Source organism: Battus philenor, unplaced genomic scaffold, assembly GCF_028537555.1.
Source record: "Battus philenor isolate CCGP_79_NKW_IND1 unplaced genomic scaffold, ilBatPhil1.0.hap1 SCAF_9, whole genome shotgun sequence".
In the NCBI taxonomy this organism is placed as follows: domain Eukaryota; kingdom Metazoa; phylum Arthropoda; class Insecta; order Lepidoptera; family Papilionidae; genus Battus; species Battus philenor.
The window spans coordinates 13,370,026-13,386,612 of NW_027181759.1; the positions used below are offsets into that span (position 1 = coordinate 13,370,026).

At 31.2% G+C, this 16,587-nt stretch overlaps 4 protein-coding genes across 4 annotated transcripts; 2 read left to right on the forward strand and 2 right to left on the reverse strand.

The window, feature by feature from the left end:
• Positions 1-1,176: 1,176 nt before the first annotated feature.
• LOC137932209 (ATP-dependent DNA helicase Q1-like) lies at positions 1,177-3,587 on the forward strand. The gene is made up of 2 exons (XM_068775809.1): positions 1,177-2,449; positions 3,143-3,587. Exons 1-2 carry the CDS (start codon positions 1,202-1,204, stop codon positions 3,185-3,187), a joined length of 1,293 nt encoding a protein of 430 aa, XP_068631910.1. The 5' UTR covers positions 1,177-1,201; the 3' UTR covers positions 3,188-3,587.
• Positions 3,588-4,004: 417 nt separating this feature from the next.
• LOC137932006 (UPF0193 protein EVG1 homolog) lies at positions 4,005-9,482 on the reverse strand. The gene is made up of 6 exons (XM_068775547.1): positions 9,359-9,482; positions 7,676-7,862; positions 6,114-6,271; positions 5,242-5,472; positions 5,178-5,179; positions 4,005-4,172 (listed from the first exon to the last, which is right to left on the reverse strand). Exons 1-6 carry the CDS (start codon positions 9,480-9,482, stop codon positions 4,041-4,043), a joined length of 834 nt encoding a protein of 277 aa, XP_068631648.1. The 3' UTR covers positions 4,005-4,040.
• A 245-nt stretch (positions 9,483-9,727) lies between these two features.
• On the forward strand, positions 9,728-11,969 carry LOC137932343 (uncharacterized). Its single transcript, XM_068775946.1, has 4 exons — positions 9,728-9,812; positions 10,359-10,561; positions 11,095-11,354; positions 11,903-11,969. Exons 1-4 carry the CDS (start codon positions 9,728-9,730, stop codon positions 11,967-11,969), a joined length of 615 nt encoding a protein of 204 aa, XP_068632047.1.
• A 3,056-nt stretch (positions 11,970-15,025) lies between these two features.
• Positions 15,026-16,182, reverse strand: LOC137931968 (histone H3.3A). The gene is made up of 3 exons (XM_068775483.1): positions 16,068-16,182; positions 15,615-15,902; positions 15,026-15,536 (listed from the first exon to the last, which is right to left on the reverse strand). The coding sequence occupies exons 2-3, from the start codon at positions 15,894-15,896 to the stop codon at positions 15,408-15,410; spliced, it is 411 nt and encodes a 136-aa protein (XP_068631584.1). The 5' UTR covers positions 15,897-15,902; positions 16,068-16,182; the 3' UTR covers positions 15,026-15,407.
• Positions 16,183-16,587: the final 405 nt, after the last annotated feature.

A 16,587-nucleotide genomic window follows, 5' to 3' on the forward strand; every position in this document is an offset into this window, starting at 1 on the left:
TCAAAATTGTAATATTTATAACTAACATTTCAAAGCTTCTAGTGCAATTAATAGATGATCCGTGGATACTGTAACGTTTATGAATCCGGCTTTTTTCGCTGTTAATATGGAACGAGCTATTAAGCTTAAACCACCTACAGTCTGTAGATTCTTTAATGGAATGCCTACGGATCCACCTCTTGCTAATATGAGTACCTCAACGTTATCACTACACAAAACTGTACACCTGTGAAACCATTTAATTAATATTGTAAAATACTTTAGCTTTTATATACAGCTATCAATACTATTGCCTTTACGTTTACAATACGCACAGAATCATCAATAATATAAAACGTAGCATTTTATTTCAGACAATTTTTTCTAATTCCCATGCCATCACTGCTCTCACTAACTTGCCTAATAGATAACTTCCGTTGTTGTAATAGGATTAGACGTTCTTGAACATTACCTTGTGATTATTTTATTTGTTTATATTTGTAATTTCGTCAAAATTGGTTTTCTTAAAAAATAAAGTGATAAAATTTTCATTTTAACAGTAAACATTTTGATTATTGATCACATAACTTACGATTGTGTTTACATAAAGGAGTTATTAAATGTTATTTAATTTGCATCATTTATAATATTATAACAATTGTAAAATGATAAATAAATTTGTGACCATATAATAAAGCAAAACATCGCAAAAACTTAATTTGTAATTTCCTCTTTTAGTTCGTAGAATGCCATTACATATATTTCAATGTGAAATGGAAGCAAAAATAAAATTAATGAATGTTAAATAGTCAACTCATATCAAAGTTTATACGTTAATAACAATTATTTTTAAAAAATCATTTTAACAAGAGCGCCAACTAATTTTGTGCTAATAGATGTATTGTTTTAGACAAGTACATTTTACTTGAAAATTAATTTTAATGTAGCTACCATATACTTATATATTTTCCTCATTACCTACCAATTTCGTCTGACTGGTATCGTATTTTGGAAGTTGTCTCAGTGACATTGTCAAAATTTTCTTTGACATTTGATGTAAACAGTTGTTTAATTGAAATGAAGAAATTGGTAACGTTGTAAAGTATTTAATTTGTGAATAAATAAAGTATATATTATAACTTCTCTGTAATTGTTTAGAGAAGAAGGTTATATTTATACATATAATACATCCAAAAATTGTAAAAACTTTTTACATATAAAAATGAGTAATATAGAAGATATAGAGAAAGAAATAAAAAATGTTGACCGAGAATTAAGTAAAGTTGATGCCGAAATAGCAAAATGGAAAAACCGACAGCGAGAGTTACAAGAAAAAAAAACGACATTAAAGAAGAAAATTAATAAAATAAAATCCGAATCATTAGCGAGTGTCGATTGGGCCGGTACAAGTTATGAGTGGTCGCAAGATGTGATTAGGGTATTACGTGATATTTTTAAAATCAATTCATTTAGACCTAAGCAGCTAAGTGCAATTAACGCCACATTGTCAGGACAGCATGCTTTGGTAGTAATGCCAACAGGCGCGGGCAAAAGCTTGTGTTACCAACTCCCTGCTCTAGTTAAGCCGGGTATTACTATTGTTATTTCCCCCCTCATTTCATTAATGGAAGATCAAGTTAGATCATTGAGTATCAAAAACATTCCTGCAAAACTTATGACAAGTACAAGTCCTAAAGAAGAAACCACAGCTATTCTAAATTTACTTAAAGATAAAAATACACCTGTTAAACTATTATATGTCACACCAGAGAGACTTGCTAAGAGTAAAAGGTTTATGGCCAATTTACAGAAATGTTATGCTGATGGCCGATTGCAAAGAATTGCTATAGATGAGGTGCATTGCTGCTCTCAGTGGGGTCATGACTTTAGGCCTGATTATAAATTTCTAGGAATATTAAAAAATATGTTTCCGAATGTTCCAATTTTAGGGCTCACTGCCACTGCAACTGCCCATGTATTAACAGATGTACAAAAAATACTAAACATACAGGGTTGTCTAGTTATTAAATCCACTTTTAATAGACCAAACTTATTTTATAACATATTAGAAAAACCAACATCTCAAGAAGAATGCATTAAAATACTGGAAAAACTTTTGAAATACAGATATAAAGGAGAGAGTGGTATTATATATACAAACAGTATAAAGGATTCTGAGGACATTGCTGAAGAGTTAAGGAAAAGAGGACTAAGAGTTGGTTGTTATCATGCAAATATGGAAGCGGACTCTAGAAGTAAGGTTCACAGTAAGTGGCATGAGAAATACTATCAAGCTATAGTAGCTACTGTGGCATTTGGAATGGGTATTGATAAACCTGATGTCAGGTTTATAATACATCATACAATTAGTAAATCAATGGAGAATTACTACCAAGAAAGTGGTAGGGCTGGCAGAGATGGTAAAAGAGCAGAATGTATAACTTTATATAGAATGCAGGACATTTTCAAAGTTAGTACCATGGTATTTTCCTCTGTGGGAAGTCTGGATCATTTATATGGTATGATTAAATACTGTCTAAATGCAAGCTTGTGTCGAAGGCAGCTAATAGCTGAACATTTTGATGAAGACTGGGGTGACTCAGATTGTAACAAAATGTGTGATATTTGTTGTAACACTAACTTAGTTTTAAAAGAAATAAACTTAGAAAACCATTGTAAAATATTATCAGATGTTATAGACAATGCAGAAAAAAATGACACAAAACTTACAGCGCAAAAATTACTTGATGCATGGTTTTTAAAAGGACCTGTTAACTTAAGACACAAATTTAAAGAACCTAATTTCTCTCGTTCTATAGGCGAAGATGTTGTTGCATTTTTATTGATTCAAGGATATCTCGTTGAAGATTTTCATTTCACAGCTTACTCTACAATTTCATACATTAAAAAAGGGCCTAATATGGATGCAGTTAATGATGATAATTTTTCATTAAAGATGCCTGTTAGACGATATTCTGAATTTCAACTTGATAGACCAGCACCTTCAGATTACAAAGCTAATGCTACTAATGGCGATGAAATAAATAAAAAACCAGAAAAGTCTAAAAGATCACCTTTAGCAGAACCAAAGGCTAAAAAATCTAAAATGATAATTATTGATAGTGATGAAGACTAAATTATTAAAACGGACACCATCTTACAGGGCTGGTTTCTGCAACCATGCAGCACGGTGCTCATTTTGCGTTGAGAAAATTTACACCCAATTACTACAAATATGGGATAATCAGCTGCACATTTACCTAAGGCATGTTTACCTGAATAAAACTTCATGGTCTGCTTTTGTTTATACTTGAATCAAGTAAATACAGTAAACTGTGAAAGTAATTGTACAAATATTTGTTACAGCTAAAACAAAATAATTCAGAACTGCAACTGTCCTACCATAAAATATTTATTAATCCATCTATAATTAACTGAAAAAAATCACTACTTAAATTTTTAACCTGTGTGGCTCATTATAAAGAAATACATTATGAAAAGTAATTAGAACTGTAATGCATGAGTATTTCTTATTGCTAAAGTAATATTTACTGAAACATTTATAAAAACAGTTCAGAAATTGATGGTTGTAAAAATTCACTTTTTGCAATACCAAATGCAAATGTTGAATTGAATTGTGTATTTGCGTATTGATTTCCTAATATAGGCATTGTTGTGTAGGTGACTTCTTAAATATTTAATTTTTATTTATTGAATTAATTGAATTGTCAATGTCATTTAATTTTGTAGTAAATTGCTCCCATATTGCAAATGGAATTTATTACTATTGAACTCAGTTCACTAATGAATACATCAACAGACCCACATAATATCAACATTATTTATGTGAAAGTGAGATATTTTCAATAAATTACAATTTTTATACCTACATGAAATAAACGTTTTGCCAACATGTTATATTTTATTTCTAAATGTCATTTTACTATAATTTTGGAACGAAAATTAAACAAGTATTTCATTAATTACACATTGACATTTAAATTTAGAACAGTAGATTGGTAGATTAGTTAATTATAACATTCAACACGAAATAATAGAATTTAAACTCTTCGTCGTGGTGTATACTGTAAAGGCGTTAGGCGACTGTAGTCTAGTACATTTTCCTCTGTTTCTTTATTCTTCTTAGGCACACCTTTCTTCCCTTTTATATTTTCTTTAGATGTTGTTGACCGCTTGGACGATGCTGAAATTGTAAAATAAAAAGCTAATATCATCCTGTGAGTCAAAAATGACTAAGTTTTATATAGGATCACATACTATAATATATTGTCTTTATCTAAAAGTTGTATGGACATATTTAATATCGGTCACTAAAATTTTTAATTCGCAATGTACATCGATGGTAACAAAATAAATACGATAATTTATGGTATAGCGAGAATAATTTTTTTTTACAAAAGCTAACCTAAATCAACCTAATCTATAATTTTACATTAAAATGATTACACGTTTTGAAATATAGACGACTTGTCCTTTTTTATTTTATAAAAACAAACCTACTACATATCGAAAATCAATAAAATCATTATAAAAGCCTTTTTTAATGCACAGAAAATTCCATGGAAATCGGTCTGTAGAATTCATAAAACGACCGATGATTCCTTAATGAGTTTTCCCAAAAAACTGTTACTTTATACAAGTGTTCCTTGACATTGCTGCCATGAAAATAAAAAAAAAACGCTTTGCATATTAAATGAAAAATATGGTATGCGTTTAATTACGTTGATGAAATAATAATGAGCCTGTAGCTGCCACTTGAATCTTCATATTTTATCGGCTGCATGCTAACCCTCGAGTCCCGACCGACGTGAAAATAATTGTCATATTGAAAAATGACGGACTTCGATCAGCGACTGGAGCGCAACAGGACTAAAACTTAGCTCTGTGCGACTGTGGGAATTTTTCTTAAACGTTAGTTATCAAATACAATCCAATCAGGTAAAATAGTAGTATGTAGCGGCTCGAGCCGAGTCTTCCCCGGGACCCGCGAGTTTCACTACTTTAGAAAAAGTCTTTGGCAAGGCGCAAGACCACAGACCCGCGGAATTTGCCTTTCCCTTTTGGGTTGCAGTGAGAGATCGGTAAAAAAAATCAAACAGAAGCTTTCCGTATGGAATAGTAAGGAGGCTTACTTCACACAATTATCTCTTATTTTATTTAGGATAGACTCTTTGTACTTCTAAAAACCTGTCAACTGAAAGCCCGTCAAAAATATAAAAATTATCAAGAGCCTGTATATACCTGTGTTGCGTTCACTCGCGTTACTTCTGACACTTCTCCTGGCAGTATCAATCACACTGAAGCCAGATCGTCTCGATCTTGCAGAAGAACATTCGCTGTCAATGCCCAAAGCGTCCAAGGCTCGCATACGCTCCGCTATCTGATCCTGTATAATTTCACGGTGGCCATCAGCTTCACCAAGTACCTCCATCTCCGCCAACCAATCGGCACGCTCGCGAATTTGGGACACCACTACAATATTTTAAATACTTTCATTACATAACCTAAATATTCTATTATTATTCCAATGTATACCCTATTAATACTCGCGGTACGGGCACGTATTGAGTTTTCCCTTATTTAATATAAAACCGTTAATAGACGCATTGGCCAGGCCAAAAAAAACATTACTGGAGTTGGAAAGCTTTACATGGTGGTTGGTAATAAGTGTAAAAGCTATACTTTTATAGGGGTAAATGTATATGCACATTTGTTAGCCAAAAGCACGAACTCTCACTCTTAAATATTTTTTTCTTTAAAATTCTCGTATATTCTCTATAGAAATGTGTCAGGCCAATGATTTCTGCTGTACAAAGTCTGCAAAGGCAGATAGTAAACAATAATTCACTTTAATATGTAATAACACGATATTTTTTCAATAAAAACTTACTATTTTATACATAACATTATTTATTATTTGTGAAAATATTTATTTTTGGATGGGATGTATCATATAGAAATTGAAAACAAACGAACTATACATTCACTTTTTTAAAGGACGGAAATAGATACTGAACTCATCATAAATTATACTAAAACTATTTTTATAACTTTTAGTTATAAAATTTTAACATATGTTTTTAAATTAATTAACTGGAGTTTTAAGTCCTTACGATCGTTCCATTTTTCTTTGTTTGACGGAAGCTTTGGCGCCATTTTAACAGGACGCGGCGGCGGAGGCGGTTGTTGAACTTTGTCCCCGTAAGCCATATAATTCGCTAGTGTTTCCTTCAACTTTTCACGATCTTCACCTCGCTTTATCGGCTTATATCTATACATATAATATTGTTATTTTACACAAACATATCAACATCTAATTTAAACATAACACGTCAACTTGATTATTTAACAATTATAGAAATGCAAGCTTATTCTAAGTCTGTCATATTATAATGACACCCAACTAAATTTTAAATGTTTCAAACAATGCTGCTTTTGCAGTCTAAACTAAGAAAGAGCTGATGTACGCTCTTGACAGGCTTACAAAAATATATTCGTCGAATTTAGGCAGCAATGAAATTTTAAATTTAGAATAAACATACACGTCTTTTTTATCTAAGTATTGGTCTACTTGCACTGCACTTCAGTGCACTATTCAAACTGTTATATAATTCTATAACTATCTATCAGGCCGACATGCAGCTACCATGTGCATCATTAAACTAAACTCATCACCAGTGGTAAACCAAGCCGATGCGCCACCAATTACTCCATGAAACATTTGCCTTACCTCACAGCTTGAGGACCTGGTATTATGCTAGAGTATATAATATAACCAAGGCGGAACCGTTAGCACTTACGGTTTGTATAAACTGTAGCTGCTAAAGTATAACTGATAACAACCATATTGAGATGCAACTCGCTTACAAGGATGTCGCTGTACCCGTGTCTAGGCTCCTCCTGGAGCCCTCGTGCTTCGCTATTTATAAAAGAGGTCTTAGACTAGGCGCACTCTTTCTTCGCCCTGATTCCTCAAACCAGTGCAATATGCTAATGCCACTCAGGTAGCAATTACAGTCCAATAAAAAAAAACCGTATTGTCAGATAATGTGTCTTTCTCAAATACAAGCATATAATAGCGTTCGATATTTAACATTAATACGGTTTACTTTTAATGGAATCAGGCGTTACCTCGCATCTTCATGTTAATGCCCCGTGGAGGGCTTGAAGACGTGTTGAGTGATTTGACGGTGGCGGTTGTGTAATTCGCATTGTTTGCCGCATACGCATTTATCAGCGGGCTGGCGGGCGGTGCACTTTGTTGCACGACTACCACTGCATGTGCGGAAGTGGCTAAACATAGGTCCTTTTCTTACTTAATATGGACTTCCGCAAGGTAACGCCTGATTCCTTTAAATATTTAAGATCAGCATGCCTAGCTGAACAGGCGCGTTTATATATCAAATTCGTGTAACATAACTCCTGAAGATGCCCCGTGGAGGGGTGAAACACGTGTTGAGTGATTTGACGGTGGCAGTTGTGTAATTCGCATTGTTTTCCGCACACGCTTTTATCGACTACCACTGCATGTGCGGAAGTGGCTAAATATTGGTCCTTTTCTTACCTACGGTTTACTTCACCCAACATTTTTTTTTATTTTAATTTTAGAATCTATCTGTACTCCTAAATTGTCTATGTTATCTACATAATTATATATATTTTATAATAAACTTACAATTCCGTTTCGTAAACGCCAGAAGCACGTATAGCGGAGAGAGAGCGCCGACGGGACGTCCGTGGTCGCACTGTTACCACGTTTTCTCTTCTTGTAGGCGATTCCTTAAATCTGTTTATTTCATTTTGTCGCAACGTATATTCGGACTTGCGAGGCTGGGCAGTAAACTTTGACTCCTCTAACAACACTGAAAAATTTCTTTAGATTATACATACATTATGATTTGTTATAGACGTAAAAGTCCTAAAGAGATAGCAAAAGCTATACATACATCCTTTCAAAAAGCAATGCTTTCCCGAAATAATAACGTAATAATATATTAAGAAAATTTGTTAGCAAAATTCAGATTAATATTTATTTTTAGAATTAACAAATGTAGTGTTAAAATTAATTATTGTTCACTATCCCTTTCAGAATTTGTACTCCCAGAAGTTATTGACCCGTAGCATTCCAATAGAAAAAATTGTTAATGTAACATGTTTCGAGATTGATAAATTAATACAAGATGATTGTAAATAGGTACACCAAAATTAAATAAAGTTTTTTGCTGAGAAATGAGTTATACATCCACCCCTTTAAATCTTTTAAACCTATAATCAATCACTGGTACATTTATCAATGGATACATAAATATAGCAATCGTCTTTTTCAAGCCAATATTTACTATATACCTTAGCTATTGCAATTAGTTAGTTATACTTCATAAATTTAGGTACGTAATAAAATGTTAACAAAATTCAAATTTTAAATTTCAAATTAAGGTGTACTAAACATTTTATTTTATAATCAATTATAATGCACAAGATCTAGCTATATAGAACTATAAGGCTGGTTTCATCTTTAAGTTCATATTTATTTAAGTATAAGGGAGTATACATAGGAAGAAACGAGAAGTATGAAAAAATAATATGTCTGATGTAATTTAAAACTAAAGAAATTAACAAGGAACAGAATAAAATTCGTGAAAAAGGCGCAACAGATAACAATTCGTAATAAGTCTAGTCAGTCGGCGAAATGAAAAAGTAGTTGCCGACCTGAATTTTCTACTATAGTATCGTTGATTTTGTTAAAGGTTTGTGATACATGTCAATTTAGATTGTTTTTGGATATCAAGTTTGTCGAACTGTTTATTAGAATCTTGTTTACATTTAGTTAATACCTAAACCTATTGTATAACAAATTTTTCACATATAAAGACTACGGTTGCTATAAATATTATATATGCAACGATTATAGTATTTTCACATAGCAGATGCTATTTTGAAAACAGCGAAATGCTATATATTTTAATACAAATGTTTATACTGTTTTGTAAATCTTTAAATATACGGTTAACAAGAAAGAAAAATCCGAATTGCTTTTAAGACATAAATAAAGTTTTTAAGTCTATAAAAATATACTGTAAAATATAGTATATTTTTTTATTCAATAAGCTAACGAAATATGTAATATACATAACAATCGTGTAATATATGAAGAAATAAGTATAAAAGATTTATTTCTAACAAATGCGGATTACCATTTGATCGTAGTTTTAAAGACTAAAATAAAGCACAAAACTGAAATTATAATTATATGTTCTAATTAAGACGCCAAAATATTTATAAATTCATTTAGTAAAGCATTGCAAATCCGTAGAAATAATCATACATGTCCTTAATAATATAATAAAATGTACATTACATTTTAGAAATGATTGCTGATTGGTCGAAAATTCTTTTGCTCTTGTGTGAAAGATGCCACCGTGAGGAATGTTTTTGCTAGGCCAATTGACATTAACATAACCATTAGCATCAGGTGTCTCCATAACAATAAACAAAAAATGTAATATTTACGATGTGTAAAGCTAATAAACACTCTACAAAGATTTTTATTTATTGGTTTCCCCGGCAACAATTAAAGATTTTTTCCATTATACGCAAAATTTTTCCCCACAAACTTTCCTACGCCATTAACATTAAAAAAAATAAAACACTTATGGCGGGCTTTTGCAGAACTGGCATTGTTGTACAATTATTTAAAATAAATTAAAATTGTAAACATAACAATAAAATGGAAGAATCTGTCGGATCAACTATTGAAAAAATTAAGCTCCAAGAACAAAGCAACGAAGAAAAATTAAAAGAAAAACGAGAATGTAAGATTCATTTTGTAATAATAATTTAAAATTGCACAAAAGAAAAATTAAAAAAAATACGTATGTTATAAATAAAATATCTTAAATTTAAACAATCTTTTAAATCATATTTCCACATGTTTGTTAATTGAAAATTAATGGAATTTTATCTATGTATGTAATAATTAAAAAAAATTTCTAATAATTACATTAATTTTTTATAAATTTTTTTCGAGGTGTAAAGCAATATCGTTCATTAAATAAGGTTTAATTAACATAAAATATGAATCGGAGTAATTTTTATTTATTCAAGCTTTCAATTCTATTATGAAGTTGGCATTAATTATAAACTGTTATAACCGTCAGCATCCTTCTAAAATATCGAAATAATTAAATGATACATTCTTCAGGTCTTAAATAAAAAATTTAAACTTTATTAATTTTAACTTAGATTAAACATTGGTTTATCATATACGCGACTATAATTTTTTATCCCTTTCTGTGTTAAAATACATGAAGTTTATTTGTGTTTGCGTGTGTATCAATGATTGAATGCCTTTCTTGCAGTGGAATCTACAGTAGCAGCACTTAATAGAAATATTCAAGAGGCCTTATCATTTATAGAGATATCTGAACGAAATCAAATAGAATTGGCCAGGAAAAACGGCAAACTTCGTTGTCAGCTGGAGTTATACAAAATACGCCGTGACGCTTTAATGGCGCAAATTGAAGTTAGTAAGAAAGATATAGAAGAACTGAAACGAAAAACGGTGATTATTTTTCTTGTGTAGGCAAAAGTCAGATTAAGTGGCTAAAAAATATAGATTAAAAATAAAAATAATGATCTATCGGATAAACAATTGCAGATATACAATTTTAATATCATTTTTTTTTATATTTTATTGAATATAAAATTTTCAAGAGCCGGTAGATATATAGGTGTGTCGGAAGGCCATCACTGGCTAAGCCGAATCATATTACTATGTCACCGGCAGCGCTAGACCGATCATCGTGACTATGTTTGGGGGAGGCTTACATGATGATGATTATAAATCCTTTACTGTGTTATGTTTTGTTTTGTTAAAAGTTCTTGAATTTTTTGAGTTGTATGTTATATCTTCATTTTACTTACTGTAAAAGATAAACTTCCTACGTCTGCGATTCCATATTAGTCTACAGACTAAATTATTTATAATTTTAAATTTCATCAAAAAAATTAGCGTTGTTTATCTAACCATCGACCGAGTCGATGTTTTTTTCTTTGATTTAGAATAAATAACTGAAAAAATCTATTTATTAATAGGATGAAGCAATTTCAAATGTTTGGGCATTACGCTCATCTATATGCAGCGCGATACAAGACGCATCTGACAATTACGACATCAGGGCACTTCTCACGAAACCATTAGCCACAGTACCCATACCTAAAGCGATAAACACTCCAGTTAGGGCAGATAGCGTAATTGAACAAAAGCTAAAAGAAGCATTAAAAAGAAGAGAGGATGCTATAGCAGAAAGAGAACGTTTATTACGTGAACCAGACACTAGCGAAGAGTTTGTTCGGTACGTATTTTATAAACGAAGTTTTGCCTATAAGCTTGGATCGTACCTTGTCATGGCGAGGGCTGTAAGACCGTGACCTTTGCACTCACAACACTATCAACTTTAAGCGTAAGATTGAAGCCGAGGTAAATACTTATGAATAGATTTAAAAGGGCTACGGTGGTAAAATTATTCAAAATATTTTCACCACTTACTTGTTCGTTTCATATTGATAAACATTTATAAAAGTGTAAATGAAAGATAACATAACACTATAAAGTTTAATGGGTTAAACCAATGCTATCCAGACATATATAACAGATATACATAATATATAACAGGTATATATAACAGGGCCAGATATATATAACAGGTTGGCGATTTGGCCATTTTGCCATTAGTTTACTCCAGCATGTTCTTCTCCATTTCCAAACTTGAGCGACGAGAAACATTTCAATGAATTTTAGAAAATAACACCTTTTTCAATAAAACCTTAATGTTATTTTTTGATTCACAAATTTTCAACATTTAATATTAACTTTACGCAGACTTACTTAATTTTTTTTCAGAATACAAAATGCTTTGAAATATTCTTTGGAGAAAATAGCCTTTCTACGTAATAATAAAAAATTCTAAGTTTTCCTGTGTTTCATTCAAACCCCTTAAAAAGGTGGCCCTGATCTGCGTTGCTGAAATAGATGTTGAGTCTTCTCAAAATAATTTGATGAATTTAATATTTTATCAAAATACGCTTATATCAATACCGGTTAATGAAAGGAAATAAAATATATAAATAATAAAGCTACATATTATCACATACGCTATTTTTTTTGGTTATGTCAAAGTCACCTTTTCCGATATTGTCAAATGTCAATTATGTAAAATATTTGTAAATATATTTTATAATATACAAAGTTAAACTATTCACACAACTTTGTGAATTTAGAAAAATGAATAGGAGTATGTTCTTAGTCAGGTAATAACATTTTCATTTCTTGATTATACTTTCACGTGCCTCTTTTATTGTCTATATTATCACGACTTTATTAATACTTCCTCTTTTAAATACACTTGCCTAAGCTGCTATTTAAAGGATGCTCCTAGGGTCTAAGGAATAATTTTTTATTATATTCATCTTAACGATTATTGCTTTTATAGTAGAGAAACTGGTTTATTGTCAAATATACCTATAATAAACCTAACACTATTCACTTGTTGGCGGTTGAACGTTTCTTTTTGTAATTTGGCGTGTTTGCATAGATTCCGGTTAAATCTATGACTTGCTGTGTTTTTCGGACAATATCGGCGAGCACATTAGAAAACACAGTCGCAAAAACATTGAAATGGGAATTTCATTTACCAAAACGACAATGAGAATAATTACTAATTTTATAATAACTTGCTAATGTTTTTAGTAGATGGAACAACCTTATAGCCTGCTCCATTATTTCAACTTAAAATTGTGTACATATAATAATACATTAAAATATTAGAAGCATATTTCCTTATAAGACCCTGTTATTTATTGCCATTTTGTCATCTTATAAATGTAGATGAAGGCAATCTATTGTAAATTAACATATAGATAGAATCATTTGGTTCTTCGCATCATCATAAACAAAGATGTTGCAGTTATTTTATGCTGTGTGGGCCCAGCATAGAATAGTCTGACCCCATTTTCTCTTGTGGGTGTCATATTGAAGGTTTAGTTTCCAGAGGATGGGCAGCAGCATCCTCTGGGTACCCTAACACTACACTGCAAATGCCAACTTGCCTGCCAAACATGGCGGCTATCGGCTGAAATAAAAGTAGTAATATGTAATACTAAACAATTGGAGTCAAATATGATACAACTTATTGTAGCAATAATAATAAAACATACATTTTGATATAAATATAGCCCATTTATTTAAGTAGTAACTTATAAAGTGTAGAATGGTTACAGAAGTAATAATAAAGTTAAGAACACTCACTTCCTAATTAACCTGTTATAAAATCCTTTCTTTTAGACTAAGTAATATGTGTTCAACTTGTTATACCACAACTTGAACTATGAAAATTTAACATTGATTAATTTTCTGCGCTTGTGGCCTGAACCTTATATGATTAAAAAATATATTACTGTAATCACTAAAATTTTTATTCAGTTAGTAATATTACTGGCCTAGAGAGAAATATCTTTCATGTTTTAAAAAATGAATAAATTTGATACTTTTACATTAATAATGTTAAACTACTAGGTATTGTCATAATCATGTCACAGGAGAACCTTATGTAGTTTTTTTAGAAAATAAAGTATATATATTCTTTTTGTAATATTTTTTTAATTTGTGGAATATTATTAATATTCATTTAAAAAAAAAACATTTTAGGCATTAGTTATAAAAGATATTTTAATTGTTTAGGAAAATCAATAGTTTATGATTGCACAATTTATGAGTCATACTTAAAGTCTTCACCGTTTGCGTGACCTACATAAGTTAGCCCATACAAATTTCCATTCTACAAGAAATGTGACACATAAGAAAATTGATGATTAATTAAACTGTTCTTTGTCTAAATATTTGTCTTTGAAAAACATTTAGTAAACACTTATTCATTTTTACAGAAGCTGCTTCAGACGTAATCTTAGAAGCTTTTCAAGTCGTAATGTCGAAATAAATGAAAATGAACCTATTAAATTCTCCACAAGTGGTGCTGCAGCAAAAAAACCTATACGACCCGTTAAAAATGTCAAAACAAACATGCCTTGGTACCAACCATACTGTGTGATAGGCAGTGTTACTGTATTCCTCATTTACTTCTGCATTTTGAGAGAAGAAAATGATGTAGACCTAGAATTTGATAAGACACTATATGAACGAGTAAAAGGTATGGAGAAAACACAACTGCTCTTATCTTATAAATACAATAAAGAGAATGGTAAAAGTGTAGAAGATATAGAGAAGAGACTCAAAGAAATAGAGGAGGAAGAAGCTAAAGCTCTGTCGCAATAGAATAAGATATTAACCGGTAGTTTGCTATAAGAAAATAAATTATTAAAAATTATTGTATTGAAATATTATTTTATTACTCAATACTACTTAACAAATATGTTTGATATTCTTGTTGTATGTAAACAATTTTGAGTAGCGTAACAGTAATTTTTTACTTAATTTTTGTTTTCTAGACAAATTAATTTCAGAAAGGAAATATTCTTTTCTTGAATAGTATGAAAAAGAGAATTTATTTTCTGATACCTTCACTACCTTAATTTTTACCTCCTAACTAAATAAAAGTTACAGTCCAAAAAAGACCTAGTTGTTGGTGTCAACCAAGTTTAATAAGTTTTAATAGACATTGAGGAGGTCTATGTTCAGCAGTGGATGTCCAAGGCTTGAAATTGTGGCAAACATCTTAAGACTGGTGTAGTATAGAATGTTATATATAGGTAAGTAATTAAAACTATTTGAAACAGTAAGATATAAAACAAAACCTTAGATTTAGAAAAAATAAAACTTGAGAGTATAATTACTTGTGTGTTTAAGACAGATAGATTAGTCTATTATTTTGTGATTGTGTTTTTAAATTTTTAACTGCAGTGAATTAAAGGTATCATTATAAATACTGTAGTGCAAAGAGAAGCTGCGCTAGCATAACAATTGTATGCTATAATATCTCAATGTTTAAAATGAAGGCAAAAGAAACAAAGCTTATAGATTCTAATTGTATTTATTAACACCAAATTCTCAATACACATTTACATTAGACAAAGTTACCTGAAAGTACAGAACTATCGAACATGTAGTAATCATTACCTATTACACTACTTACTCATACCATGTGTTACTAAAAATATATCCAAGCAATTTATGCTGTCCCATGTGGCATTGTGTGATAGAAGCTTGTGCCGACCAGCAAATCGCAAGGATATGAAACTTATAAAATACGAACATATTTATAAAAAATTCAGTTCTGCTGCCTCCTTACAATTACGTTACTTAAATGAAATAAATGTGAGACATAGAAAAATGTTATAGAATTTATGTCTAATCGAATTACAAATAATTTATAAGATAAACTACAACTAAAGGTTTAAGCGCGCTCGCCGCGGATTCGTCGGGCCAGCTGGATGTCCTTAGGCATAATGGTTACACGCTTGGCGTGGATGGCGCACAAGTTTGTGTCTTCAAACAGACCTACAAGGTAAGCCTCACTGGCTTCCTGAAATTAAAATAATCATTTACTTACTTATCTTCAAAATTCCACACACAATCAAATTTAGCTACCAGAGAGACCTACTTGCAAAGCTCCGATGGCGGCAGACTGGAAACGCAAATCAGTCTTAAAATCTTGGGCAATTTCTCTCACAAGTCGCTGGAACGGCAGTTTACGGATCAACAATTCAGTAGATTTCTGGTAGCGACGGATTTCTCGGAGGGCAACAGTTCCCGGGCGGTAACGATGGGGCTTCTTAACACCTCCAGTACTAGGAGCTGATTTTCGCGCGGCTTTGGTTGCCAATTGTTTACGAGGTGCTTTACCTCCTGTGGATTTACGCGCAGTTTGCTTGGTACGTGCCATTGTTTACTGGAAAACAATTATAATATGTTTCAAATACACTTCAAAACAATTTGTAACATTGCACCGATTACAAATATTTTGATGATTCTACTTCAATGAAATAGTGTGATGAACCACTAAATTTTATTGTTACAAATGTAGAATGCAGAATAATTACACTTTTTACCGCACCTTTGAATTGAAAAACTTCAAATATATAACAATTATTCTAAATTTTAAACGAGGGTCACAACAACGATCATATGCTCAAGATGGCGACGAGAGAATGGCGGGCGAATAGTGACGCCAATAATATAAACGGTGATTGGATAGACCTCGCTCGTTTCCGTTGACGTCATTGGTCAAAAAAGCCCGATTTTCAATTGGAGGAAATTTTCAACGGATACTGTAAACTATCTTACTATTGGCTCAAGCATATTGAAGGTGTTGATAGGAAAAATAAGACCACAACTTTAAAAAATATATAAATTTAATTTTTAAACAAAATGTGCACGCAAAAATTCGAATTAATGTAAAAAGAATTTTAGTATTAAACATTATAAATATTTTATATATTTTGATTACAAAAATTCACACATTAAAATTAAACAGATATGCTCTGCTTCCATTATTATAATTTATATTTCATTGTTATGTTAAACGCAAGTTATAATATTTTTTAAAAATATTAACAACAATTTAAATAGTCAAA

Coding starts and splice junctions, on each gene's coding strand:
- LOC137931968 (XM_068775483.1), bottom strand. CDS start 15,896: ATGGCACGTACCAAGCAAACTGCGCGTAAATCCACAGGAGGTAAAGCA. Junction 15,537..15,614: donor CCGCCATCGGAGCTTTGCAA/GTAGGTCTCTCT, acceptor TTTTAATTTCAG/GAAGCCAGTGAGGCTTACCT.
- LOC137932343 (XM_068775946.1), top strand. CDS start 9,728: ATGGAAGAATCTGTCGGATCAACTATTGAAAAAATTAAGCTCCAAGAA. Junction 10,562..11,094: donor AAGAACTGAAACGAAAAACG/GTGATTATTTTT, acceptor ATTTATTAATAG/GATGAAGCAATTTCAAATGT. Junction 11,355..11,902: donor ACTAGCGAAGAGTTTGTTCG/GTACGTATTTTA, acceptor ATTTTTTTTCAG/AATACAAAATGCTTTGAAAT.
- LOC137932209 (XM_068775809.1), top strand. CDS start 1,202: ATGAGTAATATAGAAGATATAGAGAAAGAAATAAAAAATGTTGACCGA. Junction 2,450..3,142: donor GAATGCAGGACATTTTCAAA/GTTAGTACCATG, acceptor ACCATCTTACAG/GGCTGGTTTCTGCAACCATG.
- LOC137932006 (XM_068775547.1), bottom strand. CDS start 9,482: ATGGAGACACCTGATGCTAATGGTTATGTTAATGTCAATTGGCCTAGC. Junction 7,863..9,358: donor TCAGCAATCATTTCTAAAAT/GTAATGTACATT, acceptor GAAATTTTTCAG/TGTTGTTAGAGGAGTCAAAG. Junction 5,473..6,113: donor CAAAGAAAAATGGAACGATC/GTAAGGACTTAA, acceptor AAAATATTGTAG/TGGTGTCCCAAATTCGCGAG.